At 34.9% G+C, this 23,030-nt stretch overlaps 1 protein-coding gene across 3 annotated transcripts in view; it reads right to left on the bottom strand.

Annotated features, from left to right (window-relative positions):
* Positions 1-23,030, bottom strand: part of STRN3 (striatin 3) — a 55,767-nt gene that overhangs the window by 27,991 nt on the left and 4,746 nt on the right. For all 3 annotated transcript variants that reach the window (XM_071746189.1, XM_071746187.1, XM_071746188.1), the window contains exons 2-6: positions 8,626-8,729; positions 3,633-3,706; positions 2,134-2,215; positions 1,558-1,737; positions 984-1,116 (exon numbers count right to left, since the gene is read on the bottom strand). In XM_071746189.1, coding sequence (XP_071602290.1) covers positions 984-1,116; positions 1,558-1,737; positions 2,134-2,215; positions 3,633-3,706; positions 8,626-8,729 — 573 coding nt within the window. The remainder of the gene's footprint in view (positions 1-983; positions 1,117-1,557; positions 1,738-2,133; positions 2,216-3,632; positions 3,707-8,625; positions 8,730-23,030) is intronic.

Here is a 23,030-nt window from a genome sequence, read left to right as displayed (position 1 = left end):
GTTTACTATAAATGATCCTTCTGTGTGCTACACCAGAAAAAAAAACGTGTTGTCAAGAGTCAGTTAAAAAAAAAGAGGGTAATGTTTTCATATGTGCTTGGAGATTTACAATATTTTTTCTCAGACTATCTGCTGCCTTAGAACACAAAAGATTCAAACAATTGCAATCTCTTTACCAGAAGTACCAGTTAAGGTATGGTGGAAGAATCTTCCTGACAAGTCAAGTTGGGAGATTAAGACTTGGACCAAGTGAAGGTAGTGCTTGTAGCTATTTGAGAAAATTCAGTACAGCCAAAGGGGACACTATGCTACAGAATACTGAGAGAAAAGTACTGAAACTCTTGGTATGATGTGTCTAAGTCAACCTTTTAACATAAAGAATCCCTAATGACAGGGAGAGTCTTCCAGTGCAAGACAAAAATAACTAAAAAGGAACAGGTAACAGTCTATCCTACCTAAAAATCAGAGTCTAAAAAGAGAAAAATAAGAGAAAAAAACTTAATTGAACTTTAAACAGAAAATTACTGGACATATGTGTCTTCTAGGTTCTTAACATATTAATTAAAAATAAAGGATTAAACATACTTGGCATGGAATCCATTTTGTTTCCCATTTTATAATTTCATTTCTTCTATGAAATCATTCCTACTGCCTCCAAAACTCAGACAGGACACACATTGTATTGTACTAAATTTGCCTCATAAAGAGACTCAAGGTACACAGGGAAGCTAAGATGTCCACACTAGTTATATCTTTCAGCACTTAAGTCATATTTGCAATCAGGTTGCTTGGGTTTTCTTAAGGCTTTCAAACCAAAAACTAAACCACCAAATTCACCAATAATGCATCTGCTTACAATCCATTCAAAGGTACAACAACAAGCATTTTAACATGACACAATCATAACCACCTGGGGAAAAAAAGAAATCCCTTTTTAAAGGGGACCTCAGATCTATATAAAAAAAATGAAAAAAGTCTTTTACTTTGTGTTTCTTATTTATCCGGTGCTTTTCTTTTCCTTCTGCAATATCTTCTATCATGTCACTTTCTTCTTCTTCATCACTGTCATCTGCATTTTCTAAGAAGTTAAATGTTTCAAGAACATCACCAGAATTCCTACATGAATAAACACATTAACACAGAATATTTTATTTGATTAAGAGACTTTACAACATTAATCAGATTAAATTGCTACCTAACAGGTAAGGAGCTTTAGAATGAGCAAAACAAGAAAAAGTTGCATGAAGAAGTTTCTACAGCTTCTGCATTATTTATAAAAAATCTTTCCTTAAAATAACTTCAAAGTGATTCTATGACAAATTCAGCTTCAATACTCTGTATTTTCCTGCATATAATATGTCTGGAATATAGATACACATGTTCCTATGCATAATCAACTTCATCTAAGTTGACAGGCATTTGCAGTCAGCTACACTAACAGGCCTTCAGAGACTGTTTAGTTTTGACATTTAGTTTTGAAAGTTCAGTGGGAACTGACCAGTACATATCAATGACTATGTAAAGGCTACTTTGTGCATTTCTTATCTCTTCACTTACCGTTTGATTTCCTGTCCCTTTTGTTTTGATGAAGGAGATTCACCCCCATTGAGGATCTGTTCTAAGTTCTTTGTCTCTACTGAACCATTTGGTTCTGAATTGGAGAGCCCAAGCAAAGACCTTACCCGCTGGGAACGTACATCCAATATTGTATCTGTATAACCTACTTCCTGAAGATACCTAGATGCATTAAGAGAAGAAAAAGGGGAAAGCATATTTGAGGGAAAAGGAAAGAAATTAGTATTGACTTCTAAAAATTAATGCCACTACTAAATAATTTATGGAAAATAAGCTCCATTGGTATCCATCTCATATAGAAAACTTACTCTCCACTGCTTATAGCTCAAGACTACGAATTCCTGGAAAACGAACCACTTAGAATCATCATCATGGTTATAAAGGACCTTCAAGATCAAGTCCAATCATGAGTCCTACACCACCTTAACCACTAAAATCATCTCCCAAAGCACCACATCTACCTGGTTTTTAATAAGATAGTGACTCCACCACCTCCCTGGGCAATCAATCTTCAGGGAAATACTGAATGTTACTTACAATATCAACAATGTTACTTACTGTCTTAGTAACTGTCTGCCTTGCTTCCAGGTCAACTGGCTATTCTGAGGTACTGCAGGAACCTCCATATCTTTGGTTTCTTCTGCAAGATACAGTATCATAGTTGAGAGGGGCTTTTTGTTCTGGGGGTTTGTGAGGTTTTTTTAAAATTTCCTTTTTATAAGACACCACTGAAACTTAAAGCAAATCTCAAAAAAAGCTTCAAATTAGATGCAGTCTTATGCAGCCTTTTTTTATTTCTTTCTAATTCTTTGCTGAAGCATCAAGCCAATAATTTAACAGAACACAAACCGTTAAAACCCTTGACCTTGAACATGCAGCAATGGAATCAGGAAGATATTTAATTTGTACAAAAAAAAAAAATCCCGCCCTTATCAGCTGAAGTGTTACTGTTAATAAAACAGGCTCTCTCTTTCAAGCAGAGATGCTTAGAAAGCAATAAAGAACATACTGTTAAAATAAGAGTAGTGACATGTATCAGCATTTTGAGAAAACAACTGTCAATTTTTTTAAAAATCCCATCAGTTTACTAACAATCAAAATCCAGACCCACTGCACTTTCACTGTTGTAGAAACTAAAATCCTGGTAAAAACTAATAGTTTAAGGATTTGAACATCTAACTTGCACTGCTTTTAAACACATACTTATTCATTTCTTGCTCTAATGAATTTTTTGTATCTCAACTGGGTATAAAAGTATCCAAAATAGTGGCACTTCAAGAAGAAAAAAAAAAAAAACCCAAAACCATAAAAGATGGGGAAGTGATTAAAAATGTGTAGATCACAATTAATTTTAAGGCACATGACACAAAGGCCAACAATGCGACTTCCCAAAGACCTCCATTTCTAGAGAAATCCAAGTCTGCTTACTAAATAGTCCAATATGTTTTTAAAAAATGTTTTCCTTGCCTCCAGTATTATAAAAAGCAAAACTGATAGGAATAAACTTATTCCTACACATTGCAAAAACAGATGCACTCCTGAGTACCAATAAAGATAGCCTAATTTTCTCTTAGGACATTTTTTCCCTTTATTTATGAAGTTCAACATTTTTGCCAGGCCAGTGCAGTGCATTTTTTTCCTCCTTCTTTAAAAACTCACATCCTATACAAGCATCAACATCCAACAGTATTTCTTATATTTAATCTGGACTTACACCTTCCTTCTGGATGGATGGCACAATGGCAGAAAAATATTCATTCCATCAGGAAAGGGTATTGTCAGAAAAAATGAGAAGCAGAAGCTAAGTAACAAATTGTGTAACTATATTAAAAGTTTTCTTTAACATCCAGAGCTCTTGCATCAAAGGAAAGGTCAATACTTTTTTACTTTTGGAGTACATAGTATTTACCCAATACCAAAACTTTTCTAGATATCTTCTCTGTAACATACCTAAACATGGGATGAGGGGAAGAATGAAAGTTGCAATAAATTGGACAGAACATACCTAGAAGTGTACAAACAAACCATACCATAACAGACTATTGTAAAAAAGTTACCTGATTCAAAAGTTGGCATTTTCAAGTCACCTTGGTTCAGTTCTGTGCCATATTTTAATTTATGGTATTTTGCCCTGAAAAAGTATGCAATTGTTTAACAAATTAACTGTTAATTGTTTAACAATGTTTTTATCAACTCAAAACATGCTACTCTTCCCATATGAAACAACCACACTAACACAATACAATTGACCAAATAAAATGTATGATAAATATCATAAAATTACTTCTAGTCTTTAAAGAACAGTTTAAATTTAACCTTCTTAAAATTACTCACAATTATCAAATAACTTATAGATGAGTTTAGTATGTTCTCTGAGAATGTGGGGTTTTTTTCCCCATGTGTCAGCCACTAATAGAACCCTTCAAAAACCACATGGTTCAACTATTTAGCAGGCATTTTTTTCAGTTGTAGCACTGTCATAGTTACCCAAGATGAATGAATCTCACATTGGGATTCCTGTCTATATGTTACCTTCAATTTCTGCTTCAGTATCTCTCTTGCTCTTTCTTTGCTTATGATAGAAATCTTTCCCTCTGAAAAGGGAATGTTTGAGTGCTACATTTCCTCTTCGTGTGTTCTCTTACTTATTTTCTGTTCCTCATACTCATTGACTGGAGGCTTAGCATCCAATTACTTCTCAAACCAGCTCCACAAACATGCCTCATTTCTTCCTATCTCCTGATCTCCGATACCCTAACCTCTCCTTCCCTATCAATTTAAATTAAAAAATAAAATTTTCTTAAAAATTAGTCTTAGTTTTGCTTTTTCTATACACTTATGCATGAGAATTCCAATCTTATTCTCTACCCAAAATAGCTCTCTTATTCTCTATCAAAATATCCTCAGCTGCCTTTAGTTACAGGAATATCACATTAAGTACCTACAACTATATCCTGGAATTCTCTACCTTTATCTACACCTTTCATAATTTGACTTCTGCAGAAATACCCAAAACCTCCAGGAAAGAACTCTAGATGCTCTACAATTGAGCCAACGTGAAATATGTTTTAAAAAGTTAGCAGCCACATTTTATATAACCCTCTATAAAATACAGCCATCTTCATAATTCTAAATCAAGCATTTGACAAAAGTTTTAAGAGTACCTGAACCATATTTACCTCCCAATAATTTTAAAGACTATTCCCAAATAAGAAGCTTCTTGAGAAAAGACACATAACAGAACAAGTGCTGGACTAACCCAGGGATTTCCAACAAATCACCTTGGCTGAGCCACTGCTTTTTTTTCAAATTGAAGGTAAAAGTTAATCTCAAATGTTGCCTGATAAACTTGGTGGCACAGAATATTTTTTTCTAGATTACCTAAATTTCTGCTAAAATTACAATTAGGAGCAGTCTCACCAACAAGCTGTCAGTAGATGGCACTACTTACCCTTTAGATTAAGATAAAATCCTGTATTTCACAGCAATTACGTTGTAACTGAAATACTGTCAGGCTCCTGAAGACTAGGTATTTTTGTGACCTGAATATAACTGCCATTTAAATAGAATCATAATTTTGTAATCACTTATGACTATGTTCATATTTCATCTGTGCACCAGTAAGGCAGTCTGCTAGTCATGCTCTCTTTAAAGCAAGAGACAAACCTTTGTTCCACTTTGTAAAAGAGCAGTATTCCACCAAGTTATCCAGACAAAACATAAAAACTATGGTTACATACCCTACAAAGTACTGTACATTTGTTGTTTTGTTTAAAAAAAAAAAAAAAAAAAAAAAAAAAAGAGGAAATCAGGAATTGTGAAGTTAAATAAAGCTGATGAAAAATTTTTTGCTCAATTCATAAGTGAATTAAATAAAGCACTACAATTTCAAAGTCCAACCCAAATTTGTTTGATGTAGAGCTACAGCAAATATTATTTAGGAGCAGTTGTTCCACTCTGGAGCTACAATTTCAAAGCATTAATTATAAGTCAGTTTGAATTGTTCATTAGAGAAGATAATGAGGCACCTGATCTAAAATTATACCAATGACTAGTAACTACAAATAAGCCAAAATATTACTGCATATAATGAGATCAGTTGTCTTTCACATGATGCTCAAATTCAATTTTACAGTAGGAAATTAATCTTCTTAAATTCCAATAAAGTATGTATTTGCACACATATTGTCATACAAACAAGGGTAATCCCTAACAAGCTACATCCTTAATGACAAGTCAGTTACACTACTCCCCCACAGGACACGGTAATTGAATTGCCTACAAGAGTCATCTTTTGAATCCTTTGAGTATTGACTTGCTCTTCTTCTCAGGCTAGGTTTAAGTGAGTGAAAATGCAGGAGGAGCAACAATGCCCCAAGTTGTTTCACAACTGCTTGCTGCTATGTAACTAATGAATCCTACAGCTCAGTTGCAAGGATGCAAGAGGCTCCACTCCAAACCCCCTGAAGTCAAAATGTATCCAACGTTTTTTAATCTGAGCAAGCCTTATTAATTTAAGCAGAACACTATGCTAATGAAGCTTGGAGTAAAGTGGCTCTGTGTACAAAAGAGAAGTCTTGGGTCTGCAAAGGGCCATGAAGGAATATCTAGTTGCTACAAAGCAAAAAATCCCCTAAATAATGACTTAAGACCTGACTTTATAACAAAGTCACACAGCACTACCAAAATATTTAAGGAAATTAAAATAATAATCTTCTAAAACATCATGCCTTTCATGCATGTTCTTAGAGACAAACACCTGAAAGATCAATTTTTTTAACTATTACTGCATTTCATTTCATGTCCCATTTCACACCCTTTTTCTGAGAAATCACAACAGTCACCATTATCTGAATGTGTTTGACACCCTCTAATCTGGTATTTCGTAGCATGAAACTTTTTGAGAGCATCAAGGGATTAGCAACAGAAGGAGAAAGGGGTGGAGGGAGTCAGGTGCAACACTGAAAACTGCTGTCAATCTGAAATTCTCAGCATTTATTTTGCCTTTTGGCTGGTTTCTTTTAATTAGCTGTGATTTTTTACTTATAGGAACAACAGAGAAAAAAAAAAAAGTAATATTCTGAATCCCTCATTCAGTGTAACAGCCAAGAAACTAACTTGCTATTATTCTTGGATGATTTACTGACAAGTCAGTCAGTAAAATGCTTCACTTACCCAATCCATCATACTTTTGTAATTAGATCCCCTCAAACTACTGGGCATTTGTAGAAAAAAAATAACAGAAAGCTTCCTTGTTGCCTCCCACACATTCACCAATCAAAGCCAAAGTTTCAGTTCCTGTTTTTAGCAGTCTTCATGACAATTCTGGCTGGGACTTAAGCAAGGATTTTCCTCTTGAAAACTATGCAGTGTTGGCTTGTACCCACTATCCACAAGAACTAAAGCAAACTGTTTACTTCTGCTGTTCCTTGCCCATCAAATGAACTTCAGAATTGCATGGGAATTCAAACTATGAAGGCAGCTGTATTTCAGGGGAAAGTAGGAATGAGCTTCCACCAATGCTATTCATCTTCAAATTCTCCTTTCTATTATACATCTTTATGCTTCAGCTGTAATTAACTGCCTATGATTTATTCTCAGTAAGTAGGCAATCCTCACAGCCTTACAGTGTGCATCTGCAGAAAGTCTCTATGTGCAGCACACAGAGCTTATTATTGCCAAAGTAAGCAAAATGTTGTCTTCCAATTTCAAAAAGCTACTTATACACAAAATACCTGGGGGTCTGCCACAACAGCACATTATTCCTTTGGTACATTCAATGTTCTATAAAGTACGAATACAAACACACAAACACCTCCCATACTTTTCATCTGTCTTGAATTCAGAGGGATTTTACATTACCTGTGTCATACAACAATGTTACTTTTAGTCTGACACTGGCTGGACACCTGGAGTTTGAAACAGATCTTTCTGCCTATTACTTCACCAGAAAAAATACAATGTGCTGACACAGCTTTCTGTATGAACACATTTTTTTCTGAAACACCTTTATAATGGCCATTTCACACAGAGGGCAGCCCTTCTTGTCAAAATGTTAGTTACCAATATGAAAACAGCTAATGTAGTTACTTCTGCACTAGTCAACCTAGTCATAAGTACTATTTCACAGTATAAAATCTATTCAGACATACTTACTCTTGGACAATTAACTAAAAAAGCCCAGGGAAAGCCTAACGACCCTGTACTACAAAATTTTATGATTACTCTGTCAAAACTGCTCCCTTCAAAACAAAATAAACAAGTAAAGGCTACCTATTTTGTTGCTTCATCCTCAAGTTGTTTACACTATTGTTAAAGTTACTTTTTAAGTGCAAGAGGAAAGTAAATGTAAAAATTGAGTCCACTAATGAAAGTATATGCACATGACAAGATTATTCTCCTAGTGTTTTCACAAAATTAGCTACTGATTTTAGCAAATGAAATAGCCAGGCAACAGAAGAGAATATACATTTGAATTTGCCTGCATGGGCTGAATGGAATTTTAATTTTTAATTTAACTTTTAAAGCATTTAAATTACAGAAAGCATAGCTAGTAAGACTGAAAATTCTACCATCTAGCACATTAAAATAATATTTAATAACAACTTCTAAGAGATTCTGTTCTGTCACAAAATGCCATGCATGTTTCCATCATGCAAAACAAAAATAGTTGAAGGGCTATCAAGAGAACAATGTATTTTCATTCTTTCATGTTTCATATCACTGCAGAGCAGGTAAAGTTATAGTAATATGGTATAAACATTTTTTTAACATTTGTTCTTGCTTACTATACTATTATCTCAGAAAAGAAAAACTGCAATTTGAACTTGGTGTTCAAGAAACTGGTCTGAACAAGTTGAAAATTATGAAACTATTTGTTATAGCAGACACCAAAGTTTCAGAAACATAAAGAGGATCAACCATAAAGACAGTTTACATGAAGAAACTGTGGATTCATCCAGTAGGAACAGTTTACACAGTGTAATGAAACACCTTTTAGTCTGTGAAATTTTCCAGGTTAGATAAAAGCTTAAAAAATTGTATACATACCTTTCTTGTTTTAATGCATATTCTAACATTTTTATTCTTCTCACTAAATCTTTCTTCAAATTTTCTTGACCCTTTCTTTCCCCTTGTAAAAATGCTATCCGAGCCTGAAAACACAAAAAAAACCAAACGTAAGATAATGCATTTTATTCCATTCTATTCCCAAAACAAAGCAATGAAGTCTAGCTTGGGTGGAGAATAGGAAAAAAAAAGGAACTTATGTGGTAATCACTTCAGTCAGTCATTAACAAGATTATTTCTGCCTTAGAGGCCACGTATTGTTTTCTGTTAATAAACACTGGGGCTTTTGCCTTGAAATAAAGGTACTGAAGTTAGTATAGTAACTAAAAGAAGGAAGAAACAACAATCATATGCAGATTTTACATACACACATTTTTTTATGACATTGTTACATATATTGTTAAAAATTCTCACAGATAAAAAAAAATTAAATCAGGCACACAGAATACTTTTAAACAATTCAGTTTTTAATGCCAGTACATTGAACAGATCAAGAAATTGATGCATGAGTTCAAATAATTTAAACACATCTATCACAGTACCTGCCTAACTTACAAATAAGTAATGAAGCTCACCAGTTGCCTGCCAATCTAGTAGGCAACTATAAATTAAATAGAACATACAAGCTATCTCTTTTAGTACAGAATTCTAGTGGAAAAGTAGTTTAGTTGAAAAATAAAAGGAGTAAGTTCATTGAGAAATAAAAGTAGCCACTTCACTTCTAAGTAGAAGGGCTGCTCATGCAATTTTCTCTCTATTCCTCCCCCAGCTGCCTGGCCTTGCTTCCATCCTCTATAGACTTCCCTATTACATCTTGAGTTTGTCCCGAGCTCCATGTTCATCCATGCAGACCTCCTGGCCTCACTTGATGCATCACATGACTATGAGCCCTAAGAATTAACACACAACTTCCCAACACTGACTTTTGAAAATGAATAAATCTCTGCTTTGATAAAAACAGATAAAGTGAACAGATCAGTCTCCCTCAGGGTTGTTGCTGTTCTGTTCCATACACAAACACTTATGAAATGCTCTTGACATAACACAATTTTCTCAATCCTTCAGTATTCCTCTCCTTTGAAACAACTCAAGAGCACAAGATTCAGTATGATTTGTAAGTATAGTGAAGATTCACTGGCACTAAAATGGGAAACAAATGGCACATAATTTGGCATTCACCCTTCCTTCCCTCTCTCCCAGAATTCTTTCCACTGTCTTAAACCAATTTTTAAGTTCCTGTGCTGATACTAAGAGAAACAATCCTCCTCCTTGTATTTCTGTTCCCTCTACTGTGCTTAGATGCTTATGCTTAAGTCTACTGAGGAAATAATTTTATTTATTTTTTACTCTGTCCTGAATTACATCAGTTTCCTGATCCTACTCTGCATAGCCATTAGGGTACTTAGGTTGGCACAGGGGATACAAACAGGAAACTGAAGTAACAGCTCCTTTCAGTGACAACATGGTCTTAGATCAGCCTAAACTGACTACGATATCATAACCTGTGTGTGGAGTGCACAAGAGTTGAAAAAAAAAAATAAAATAAAAAAATCAGAAAGACTAAGAAAGTCAAATACAAGACAAATCTTAACCGTTTTGAACAACAAATAAATTAAAATGTATTTTTAAAGTGCATTAGTAAGACTTAAGGGGAAAAAAAGTGTTATTTTACAGAGCATATAAAAAATACAGGTTCTTTAAGCAAAAATCTGGCCTCCCGTGGCTTTAAAAACACACACCTAAATTTATTTAGTTGTAAAAAGATTCTGTTAAGAGTATTTTCCCCCACAGACAGCACTATGCTTCAGATTCTCCAAACAAGCTCGACCAGGAGCCTCCTTTTCAGGGCAGGTTCCTCCTCATCTACCAGTCTATCCACTTTCACATTTATGGTATTTTCACGGATCTCCGAGATCCACGATCTTTGTACAAAATTCAATGACACTTGGTGGCTTTGAGCTCCCTGTACACCTTGGCCCTTAGCTGTAAAATAGTACCACCACATGAACTTTCCCAGTTTTATTATGAAAGCAAATTCAGGGAGCTCTGTGAAGCAGCAGTTACAAATGACAGATACTTTGTATTTGTGCAAGGATGCATGACAATATTTGAAACTAGGCAAGATAGAATACTATGATAAAAAGAATTACTGAACAGCTACTTAAATAGTATAGATTCCCACGAAAACAAATTGTCCAAGGTTAAATAACAAAATTATTAAAAATACTACGCTTCACATAGGAGATAAATGAAAATTTAAATAACAAATGCTTTCTGGGAAGTAAACAAGGATTTTCCCCTCCTTTTTAAAGAAGCTTTGAAGGTCCTAAAATATAGTTACTGCTCTACATTTCATACAGCACTACACATAATAGCAGCGTTCATATTAAAACAGCATTTTATTGCCTCAACTGTGCAGAAAAGCCTGACAAAGACAATGCTTACGTTGATCAAACATATTTCTCTTAGCCATGAAAAAAAAAGACAGGAAGTTTTACAGCATTTTGAACAGGTAAAACTGCATATGCAATTCTAAGGTAATTCAATCCTACATATTGGATTTCATAGTTTTATTTTACTAATAAATCATGTTATGTAGTATTTGAAATATTCGACCAATGTCTCAAAACTAGCAAAACATACCTAAGGGAAAAGTTTTGAAACCTGTACTATAAAGCATGTAAGATTAACTTTATCTTGCACTGCTGAAACACTAACACTCTCCTGTACATTTCAAACAATCAAATTCTAATGGATTTACCATTGATGCATAGAACACACCCACTAAGTGAGTAAACTTTCTTTCAATTTCAGTTGCAAACACTGTTAACACTCTCATTCTAGAAAAAAAATCAGCTATATGTAAAGCAGTGCCAGCTGCAATGCAATGCTTCTGTTGTTTTTTCTTCTCAAGTCCATTCAGCCTTCCAGAAGGAAGGAAGGAAATGTCTGAAGTATTTTTGAGAGAAATGCAATACACTGTAGCAGCTTGAATATATGTACCTAGCACACACAAGTGTGTGCTTATCCTCCTAGGTTATATCATAAAAGTGAGAACAATAGTCAGATTTTAAAAACCAAAACCAGTTTGTTTTAACCACAAGACCAAACAAGATCACACAAAAAGAGTAACAGTCTTCACTTTTAGATACTTCTTATGCAGAAAATAAGGGGAATACTGGTTTGGAAAATTAAAAAATACTGAGGAAGTGGAAGATTTGACTCAGAATAGTAACTTAAGAGTGGACATACAGGTAGCTCCTAATGTTCTAGTTCCCATTCACACACACACACACACACACACACACACCCAAAAGGAAACTGAACAGAGAGAAACCTTTACATTTAATTTTCAACGAAGATTGAAATTTCACCATATTCAGAGCATCTGAACCACCATGTAAAAGCATTAGGTATTTGCTAATCAAGTAAATCCTTACAGATCTCATTATGTCTATGAATTCATTACAATTACAATTAATCCTTAGACTGTCAATTGAGGACCAAAAAATGATACCCTGACTACTCTACAGAAATACATATATAAAAATAAAAATCAATATTCTGCAAATTGAAGTCTCAAGCAAGATTGTGTGTCTAATAGGCTGTGCAGTGAGATAGATGTCACTGGTCATATCAGGAACATATATGTTTCAAAGATACACCACTTTAAAAAATACTGTAGGATAAAAACAAATACTTGGAAGACTTAAATTTAGAAACACCAGCTCTTGTATGTTAAGAGAATACCTTTACTTCATAAAATAAATCCCGGTTAAAAATGTGGAAAAAAGATTTCTACAACTAATTAATACCAATGTCCATTTGAACAACATTTACAAACAAAGAAGATAATTTTCTGTGGAACCTTATAAGCAGTGAGTTAAATATCAGTTCAGTAACTACTGCACTTAAAGAGCAATGTTATTAAGATGTTTCCTGGAGGTTCCCTTTTTTACAGATCTTTTCCATTTGAGCTGATGATCATTTCTTGCTCCTCAGCTGATACTTTTTTTCAGAGACTCATCTCCCCTGACCACTTCTGAACACTTTTCAAAAGCAATTCCTGACCAGTGAATGTGGTGTCATTGAGATGTGACTTTCTTGTGCAACTGTGCAACTTGTGCACAAGAGTGGCTCATCATTCAGTCCTGCAATAGGTATGGCAAAGAGCAGGCTAGCAAAACTCTCTCCTTCCCCAAATCTGTCCTCCCTATTTTCCACTATCACCATATCACCCCCAGTCACTTTGATTCAAAAGTTTGCTTCTGTTCTCCACAAGGCCAAGTACTGTGATCAGCTCATTTGAACAACTTAGAGAAAACCCAGACAATTTCCTCTTTTTCTATGCTAGGGCCAAACTTCAATGCCATAATTTCAACTCAACCTAAGACTGCCTTCATTCTGACACCATTTTGTATTAGATTTTTTTAATGGAATTGTTCTTTTTCCTTGAGATGGGATTTTTATAGCCACTCTCCTAACCAAAGAAGTATCTAGGAATACTGGAGTAACAAAACTCATACAAAAGACAGTTGTGTTTTAAATTCTTACACCCTCTAAATTTAATTGTTTGGAAATCAAGTAAACCAACTGTACATAGAAGACAGCACCAGGGGGTGTGTGAAAAAGGAGTCAACTGAGACTATGAGAGTCCAAAGAAAGTTAGAAGCTGCTAAAAACAATGGATTCAAACTCTGTTACAAAGAGCATTCTCTTCAAAGACAGAAATGTACACATCTTAGTACTGGAAACTAAACAAAACCTTTTTTTTTTTTTTTTTTTTAATAACAAATGTTCTGCCTTGCCTTAGAAGTTTATAATTCATTGGCCATTCTTGCATTCAAGTGCTCTTTATGCAACAGGCTTCTAAAACTTTGTTTCAGATCAAACCTTTTTTTTTTTTTTATTTTAGACCCAGAGGTAATACTTCAGAAAGTAAGCTCCTGCCTAGGAATTTTTAAAAGAATTGTCATCTTGCTGAGAAGAGATTCTGCTCTGTAAGACTGAATGATGACAATAACTTCAGAAAAAGTGAATCTGGTCATCAACATCAGCATAGTGCAAGAGAACCAGTAAAATGCTCATGCCACAGCATCAGGATATCAGCCACTGTACCAGTGTGCCAGCTTTGCTCCCCACACACCTGACAATTTCTGCAGGCATTTTATTTTAGCATCATTAAAGACTTCTCCACTAGCAAACTCTTTTGTTCTTTTGCACCTCACATGCAAATCACCATGAATATCAAACAATCTAAGCAGACCCAAAATCCAGCAAATTTTAGCTGAAAGCCATTAAACAGCCATAATGATTTCTTTAATCAACTGTTTGTTAATAGGAGTGCTTGGAAATACTAAACCACATCACCAGACAAAAATGCTCATTCTGACCTCAAAAAATGCTCTCTCATTTATAAATCAATAAATCAGTATCAACATAATCCTATTTGAGAAATTACAATCTTTCCAGAAAGTAGATTGAATGTCGTCACTGAAGACAAAAAAACAACTAAAACAGAAGCAGCCAAGAAATTTCTTACTTCTTCTATGAAGAGTCTTGATAGCATATTTCAACTGCATTCCTTTAGCAGGCTGAATAGTCTTGCACAGATTATTGTTTGAACACAAGCTCTCAAGACTCAGAGGCAGTCATGTTTCTAATAATGCAAACTAATGTAAATTATACTCAAACTAAGTCGTTTACCATTAGGACTGTTTGAGAAGATAGGCATGCTTCCTCAAGAAAGCATGTACTTCCTGAAGATCAAGTAATGTAAAACAACATTGAAGAATTCTACATGTTTTTTTACTTGATATGGGACTTTAATCTGTTTCACATCAGCTTTCTAATAAATAAAGTATTAGTGATTACTTGCTTTTACAGATAAAAGACAATACAATATGCTAAATAGTTCTACATTCCAACATACAGTCACTTTCAATGAGACTACAGAAAATTGCCAGCACCTGAGTTACACGGTTTAATCTATCATTAAGTAATTTGGTCAATGCCAAAATTTAAGACAAAATGTATTATACATTCATTTTCAGTTAGTGTTTCTTTACCTAGCAGGCCTCTGCCACAATATTCACACTAGCATCATTATCCAAGTTAGTATTTGTTAACATCCAAAATGGATCACTGCTGAAAGCCTGTCACAAATGAAGCAAGATTATACAAAGAAAATAAAAACAAAAAAACCTCCCTAAGTTCTTCACCATTTAACACAGCAGAGTTTGAGAGCACCTACTCAAACAAATCAGTTTCCTTAACACATCTTTCAGAGTCTTAGTACTGTTTGTTGCTGTCTTAAAAGTTTTTATGAAGTCACACAATCTTTCACAAAATACTTTTATAAATAGAGGATATGAAAAATGTCCTGCATCTTCACAGATTCAACACTACATTCTTTCTTTGCCACACACAGTAGCCAAAAATTAGTATTTTTCTACAGATGAAATAATTTTTTTTAGTAGACCAATGTTTGATAAGGATTATTGAAGTTTTGCATTGTTAAAATCAATAAATTCACGGTATTTTCCAAATATCTGTGCTGGAAATAAACCATAACAAAATTACAACACCAACGTCAAAAGCTGAACTCTTGCCAAAAATATCAGCTAGCAACTCCAAGTTCTCCCTCCCTCAACTGTATATAGTATTTGCCAGGTAAACTTTCTATTTTGGAAAAATTTGTACCTTATTCCAGTATGAAATGCTTAAGGGAAACAAAGTTTGTGAGCAGTATCTTCTCTTTGGACAAACTAATGGAAACAGATATAGAAAAGCTCATGGATAAGCAAGAGTCCAATCATGAGGTCTGACAAGAAACAGCAAAATAAACTGTAACCACAGTTTAGATTGTATTTTAACCACTTAAGAAATACTTTTGACCATCACAGCTAAGACACCACAGTACAACAAGTTTTAAAGACATTTAACATCACCATAGGTGCTAATAATATAATGTTATATGTATGTAAAGCAATACTAAAATAATCCATAATTAGTCTCTCCCACAACCCTGAAGCCTCTGAAGTACTCTTCTGCCCAGATCTAAACTCTCAAATTCTTACTCATACCACAATAATAAGAGATGCAAACTATACTGTTGAGACTGCAGAAACACAGATATGCACATGGGTCGGGGCAGTCCCCGGTATCAAATACAGGCTGGGGGATGAAGGGATTGAGAGCAGCCCTGCTGAGAAGTACTCAGGGGTATTGCTGGATGAAAAGCTGGACATTGTGAACAATGTGAACTCAGAGCTCAGAAAGGTACCTGTATCCAGGAGGTTGAGGGAGGTGATTCTGCCCTTCTGCTCCACTGTTGTGAGACCCCACCTGGAGTACTGCATCCAGGTCTGGTGTCCTCAGCACAAGAAAAGACTGGAGTGGCTCCAGAAGAGGGCTATGAAGATGACCAGAGGGTTGGAGCACCTCTCCTATGGAACTCAGGCTGAGAGTTGGGGCTGTTCAGACTGGAGAAGGATTTGGGGAGACCTTATAGCAGCCTCCTGGTACTTAAAGCAGGCTTCTAAGAAAGATGAGGACAAACTTTTTAGGAGATCCTGTTGCAATAAGGCTTTAAACTAAACAAGGGTAGAGTTAGACTAGATGTAATTAAGAAATTCTCTACACTGATGGTGGTGAAACACTGGAACAAGTTGCCCAGAGGGATGGCAGATGCCCCATTCCTGGAAACGTTCACATTCAGGTTGGACAGAGCTCTGATCAACCTAGTTGAAGACATATGTCTCTGCAGACTGAGGGGGGGGATGGACTAGATGACCTTTAAAGATCTGTGTCCCTGCCAACCCGAACTATTCTATGACTCTAGGATATACAAATGCTATAGCTAGGGCTGCAATTTACACAAAATGCTACTTAGTATTTCTCACAGCACAAACTGATCGCAGAAAACAAACTTCAGTGAAGTGCAACCAGAGCAATTGTAAGAAAACTTAAGGTCACAATTATTTTACTATTGGACGCCTTAGAGTTACACCACAAAGGTTTTTGTACATTTTCTTCTGATTTTAATTTTTCAGTAACAGTTTCTAGCCCTGGAAAAGTATACTCAACAACCCACCAAACTAATGAACTACCGGACTTCAACACTAGCTACTGGTAATCTGATCAGATCTCTATTTCAATTAATAAATGAAAAGGCTGTGGCCTTTCTTAGCAGAAACCAACTATGCTAAGTACATTTCACCTATTACAGTACAAGTAGAGCTGGCTTCCTTTTCATTTAAGACAGCCACTCAATATTGTGAATATGAATATGAAAGATTAATCTATAGTACTCGCATGATCCATTTCCTGCTTACTACTGCAGTTTTCTCCATAGTTGGATTAGAAAACACAAAGCCTAGGGAGTCATACTGAAAATAAGCAACTATGTATTTGTCTGGCTGTATGTATTCACACACACATTTTACTGGAATTTAATTTGGAGAATGTCTTTTCTATCCAAAGCAGGCAATATACAGCAGTTCGGTTTTCAATCATATAATTGAGATACATGTGTGAACCAAAGTCAAGGTGCTAGAGAACTACGTTGTTTTACACAAGAGCATTCAACTAAAAATAAAAATAAAATATAAATTTTGTCTTCCAGAACAACAGTCATCCAGCTTCTCTAACAGGATAACTGGAGTGGGGGCAGGTAGGAAAGCATGTTTTAAACCAGTAATCATGTAACTAGTATCGATTCAAAAGACAAGAAAATCAATTAAAACAGTCTGACATTTACAAAGACTGCATTTTATTCAGTTACCTTGATACTGAATCAAATATTTGTGTTAAGATTTTTTTAAAAAACTCTTACCACCAACACAAAAAAAATTCCCTAGTTCCTTCAGTATCTTGTTTCAAGCATCCAGTTCTTAATGACACCTTAAAAAAGGTATGGAAAGAACATATAAGCTTAACAGCAGTAGGTTAGACTACAAAGTAGTCTATATGGCTGATTTTTAAGCTATTTAAATAGCTGGTTCATTAAAAACCCATTTAAATAGCTGGCTTATTTAAAATCCATTTATATTCCTCTGTCTTCATAAAGAAAGGATTCGTTATTTCTCACTGTACAAAATTTTTTTAGTATGGTGCCTGATTATTTCTTTAGCTGCTCTACAAAAAGAAAAAAAAAACCAAACCAAAAACCAGTTACCCAACTTCACATCTATGTCTGTCGCACTATCTACACTCCTTCACTAGGAGAATTTTCTTTTTTTATAGTGAAGTTTCAGCCAGCTGCATCTCACCCCTTAAACTATCAGTTTTCTACTTGACACTAAAAAGCACATGAATAAATCTAGAACGCAAGGAAGCACCAAATAAGGCCACTTGTATCCATAAGACTGAATTGTATATGGATCACCCCTCAAGATGTTATTTCCAGCCCTCAAAATTTTATGTCAAATTTTCAATGTTCTTTTCAATGCTACTACTAAAGAGTAGGACTTCATATTGCAATGTTGACCTTGCCAGTTCTGCACAGATCACAAGACAGAAATCACTTCCCAATTTCTATATTTATAGCTCCCACTTACAAAGCCACAGATCATTCAGGGGTTTTACAAATTTCTTTTAACAGGAAACTCACAGCAGCCCTGGAAGAAAGCAACTCAGAATATTTATTTCAGCACAAGTTTATCCTCAGATGAAGCTTCTCATTCTGTTATTTTCATCTATGTTTCTACATTTTATCCTAAATGCATAAACCTTCCAAGTAACATTTAATAAATAAATATATAGTTACACACCTCACCACATTCCTATCTAAAAAGATTCGTGTACAATTTTAAGCTGATGGCTTTTTTGCTGAACATAGCTCGATTTGTTAAAAAGTTATCTTTCCAGGAAAACAGGAAGACTAATGATACACTGGTGGTAACACAAAAACAGAGTATTAGAATTTTATAAAATTAGAAGTATCTTTACTGACCGCATCACAGCAGTAGCTTATTACTCCATTAAGATGAAGTTACTTCGTTAAGTTATACAGCTAGTACTGAAATGCCAGAGTTAGAGCTTCATTAGACAGAATGCTACATAGAATTGCAAACATTAAGCTTTTTCTCATTTCTTCTTATTAGTAGTAGTTGTAGTACAAAAGCATAAAAATCAGAATACAGCTGTACACAGAATAAAGCTGTACACTTTGTATTGCAGCTGGTCCTTGGAACTGCTTTGAAGTGGAATGGGAAGAAAATACTGCAGCATGGCGAACATCCTCAAGAATGTACATTTCCTTTCCAGAACTAGGAACACCTATGTATTATTTAGAAATACAGAAGGGAAAAGTATAATCCCCATGAACACAGGTGACCTAAACCAGGATATACTGTTCTAGTGATGAACACTTACATCAAGTGTTCATCAGCTGCAGGTCAGTAGCACACATTCCCAAGGAACATACAAAAGAAGACAAAAACTATTAAAGTGTTAGAACCAGTATATAAGAAGCCATATATATATATATATATACACACACATATATATAAGAATACAGTATCACAGAGCTGAAAGTGCTTTACATCATTAAGGCAGTGGTGACGTTGAACATAAAACTGAATGAGAACCAAGTTCACATAAATAAAAGCTAGGAAAAACAAGAGTAAGACAGTTAAAATGAAGCTGTGTTTCCAGGAAGGCATCACAGAAAGTTGACAGAGAAATGCGTATTTTGTACCTCTTAAATGTTAATCTAGCCTCCTGGCACAGAACAAGGTCAGTGCTCTCTAATTCAAACCACTTTATCAGAGAGTTAACACAGCCAGTAAGTAGTCCTGCCTTCTGTCAGTTGAACTATATAAATAATCCTGCTAAATCTATGAAACGGAATTGGTCTTATAAAGCCTGTAAAAATGTTCACATGTCCCTGAATACTTCTGAGACCTGTCCAAGAAGGACCTCTTCCCTTCCAAAAGTCTCTGGTGTATACCCAATATTCTGTTCTTGCATCTCAAGATCTGGGAGTCAAAGCACCTTATCTTCATAGAAAACAAACAATTTTAGCTTCACAACTCACGAACCGCCAAGTGCTTTAAAGAATTAAACTCATCTGGCTAGTTACCATGCCTTAGTCTCTACTTAGATTTACTGTTGTTCCTGAAATTCACACAAATGTACTGAAGCTGCTGACTGGTACACTTACTAGCCAGCAAGAGATTGTAGTATTCACCCAGAAAGCTTTATTTTCAGAGAAAAATCATTCCACATGGAAACAAACCACATTTTTGAGTTAAATACTAGAATTGAGCACCCTCTAATTTTTTATAGAGCCAAGAAGGGGGTTTTGTGGGTTTTTTCTTCCTTCTAAGAGTACTACAGGATCTATAACCTCAAATTTGGTAGCAGTTAGGAAGTGACCATACTTAGAGTAAAGAGAAACCAAGGTAAGAAAATGGAAGATAGATAGATAGATAGATAGATAGATAGATAGATAGATAGATAGATAGATATTCAAGAACAACTTCAGGTCTTTGGAATTTCAGCAGTTTGTCCCCTATTTCAAGATCACTTAAATCAGCTCTCAGAGGAACAGTTTTCCAGAATGTTACAGTCAAGGTACACCAGATTTTTCATTGCAAATATATACATAAACAAGCACAATGCCTTCAAAAAAGGATAAAAATGCACTCCATGTCTCAGTAACATTAAATAGAACTTATTCTGAACCCAGAAAAATTTTTTATGCTTAGTAGCTAACAGCTGATTACCTCTAATCAGACAAGTTTAATAAAAATTCACAATTCAGAACTCATCTTGAAGAAAGCCAGCTTCATCACTAGATCTTAATACCCCTTGGGGTTGCACAGATGAAGACAGAAAATACCATTAAACTCAATACCCTGCTGAGCCACTGCTTATGATAAGTCAAGAACAGCCTGTGTGACAAAAAATAACAAGTGGTTATGCAGACAAAGCTCTTGAAGTTTGTACATTTGTCCTGAACATTTGTTAAATCAGTGCAGGACACAACTTCCCTAGACACTCTCCTCATCTTCAATCAGGATGAGATTATTACCACTTTCTCCCAACTTCTTAAATGACAAAAGGATGAACACACGCCACTACCTCAAAATTTCTTTTAACACTGAAAGCAGGTTATTATACTATCAGATACTTGACCTCTCCTCCCCAAAACATTCCTCAAAGTGAGGTTTTGCAGAAAGCCATTAAATATGCATAGCTGTGATGGCAATGAAACTAACACGTCTAGTGTTTAAAAAAAAAAAAAAGTTATTCTTTACTAAAAGGTATTATATAATTATCTGCCACATATTTTCATGATGTTCTAAAAGAAAACCCCACCAGAGAAATGTCATGAGGTAACAGTTCTGTGCACTGCTTCTAAAATAGTGACTATATTCCAAATAATTATTTATGAGTGATTATTACATAGTAAAAACACTTTCACCCTGACTGTTGATAGAAGGCCATTATTTAGGAACAGAAAAAAATACACAACTACTATACTGATCAATACATACCCATACATAAACCTCATAGCTATTCAACTATTTCCTGTTCAGTTTCTACATGGATCTTTTTGCAACTCAACATCCTGCATTCTTTTATTGCATTTTGCCTCTATGAGGTGAATACTGCAAGAAAATTACATAGAAATATTAAAGGTCTCGATCAACTGTTTAAAAAATACAATTGGAAGAATGAAGCATAAACAGACAAGTGAAAACACATAGGTTTTTTTACAATGAACACCCTAATCTTTTAGAGGCACAAACAGTGTCTCAATTTTATAGTGAAAGAATTATTACCGATGGAACTACATTTTTTGCAGGAGAAAATCTCCTTATTCCTATTTGTCTTGAAAAATGTCCAGAATTCTCCTCAAAATTTGTGTGTTTATCTTTTAGAGTAAGCTCTGCTATATGGAAGTTGCCTTTTTATTTACAATCAGGTCTTTTCTTCATAGGTTATTTATCCACAAAAAGGAAGCAACTCTGCACATTTTCAATTTTGAAATCTTGCCAAGAAGCTTATGAGGACAGCAAGATCCTCATAGCAAGAACAGACTTTTAACCTTCAGTAAACAGCCACCTAAAGTTCTACCAGAGGCTATCTGTCTCTAATGCAGTTAACTAAACAGCTTACAGAAACCCACAGCAGGGAAACCCTTGATTATGTCTAATTGCCCTCTACACAGAACTCTCAGTTCAGTGCTTTAAATTGCAGAAGAGACTTAACTCCACAAAATACATAGCTGTTTTCACCATTAATTTTGGAAAGTTACTAATGAACAAAAATGTCTGGTTTTTAACTTCTATGTGCATGCTACTTTATACTGAAACATGTTTCATTATAAAACAAAGGCATTAAATACTCATACTTCATTATGTGTCTAAACTACTTACTTTCTGTACCCCTGCTACAGCAAGCACCTCAAGAGCTTGCACAGACAGAATTTAGTCACTTAAGATGTCCATCCTGTTCACACACATCATGGCATTTACACGTATCACAAACATAAATGTTGATCAACTTTTTACAGCCCACTTAATTTTAATTCTGATCAGTGTTGATTAAGTACCACTTGGGTTTCTTCAAAGGTTTGCTTTAGCAGTTAGGTAAACTTAATTTCAGAATAAATATTAAGCTATACCCATAAGATCCAATGGAACAGCAATTTGTCAATTATTAATATTTTCCATCTTCAACAATCTAGAACTCAATTGATAAAACAATGCATGTGGTTAAAATATACAGTGCGTTTAACTACTGTAGCATCTGCATTTCTCACCTGGAACCTTTGTGTGTTGTATCACAATTAATGACTCCTGATATAAATCAATGATTTTTTTATTTAAGCAAAACATCAACACAGCACTATGTTAATTTTCAATCAATCACACCAAAACATTTAAAAGCTACCTCTCTGGTCATAAGGACAAAAGAATGGCTGTCTGGTCAGACCAACAGACTACTAACCTCAGTATCCCACTTCCAACCACAGGCAAACAGGTAATACCATAGGATTAGTATAAAACCAGAAGAAGAAACCTCAGAAAACGTTCCAAAATCTCAAAAAACTTGTAAATAAAAATTATCCTGAGTCAGAGGTAGTATATTTGAATTTAGGCACTCCCAGGGACTCTTCTCATGTGAAGTTATCTAAACACTTTATGAACTTTTAAAAATACTTCATCTCCTAGCTGCTGAGACACACTGATTTTTCCCTAAGCAAACTACAGACCACACTACTACTCTCAGAACCACTTTCACTTCTAATCAAAGGAAATTACCTGCTTGCCAAAAAGCAAAGTGAGGCCTATCAAGAATTGTTCCTTCAACTTTGGGAGAAACATTCCTGACACTATGTCCCTCTTCAAACCTGAAGCAAAGTAAAACAA

The sequence above is a fragment of the Heliangelus exortis genome, chromosome 5, assembly GCF_036169615.1.
Source record: "Heliangelus exortis chromosome 5, bHelExo1.hap1, whole genome shotgun sequence".
NCBI lineage: Eukaryota > Metazoa > Chordata > Aves > Apodiformes > Trochilidae > Heliangelus > Heliangelus exortis.
Note: the sequence above shows the minus strand (reverse complement) of the source record. Positions and strands in the feature narration are given on the sequence as shown.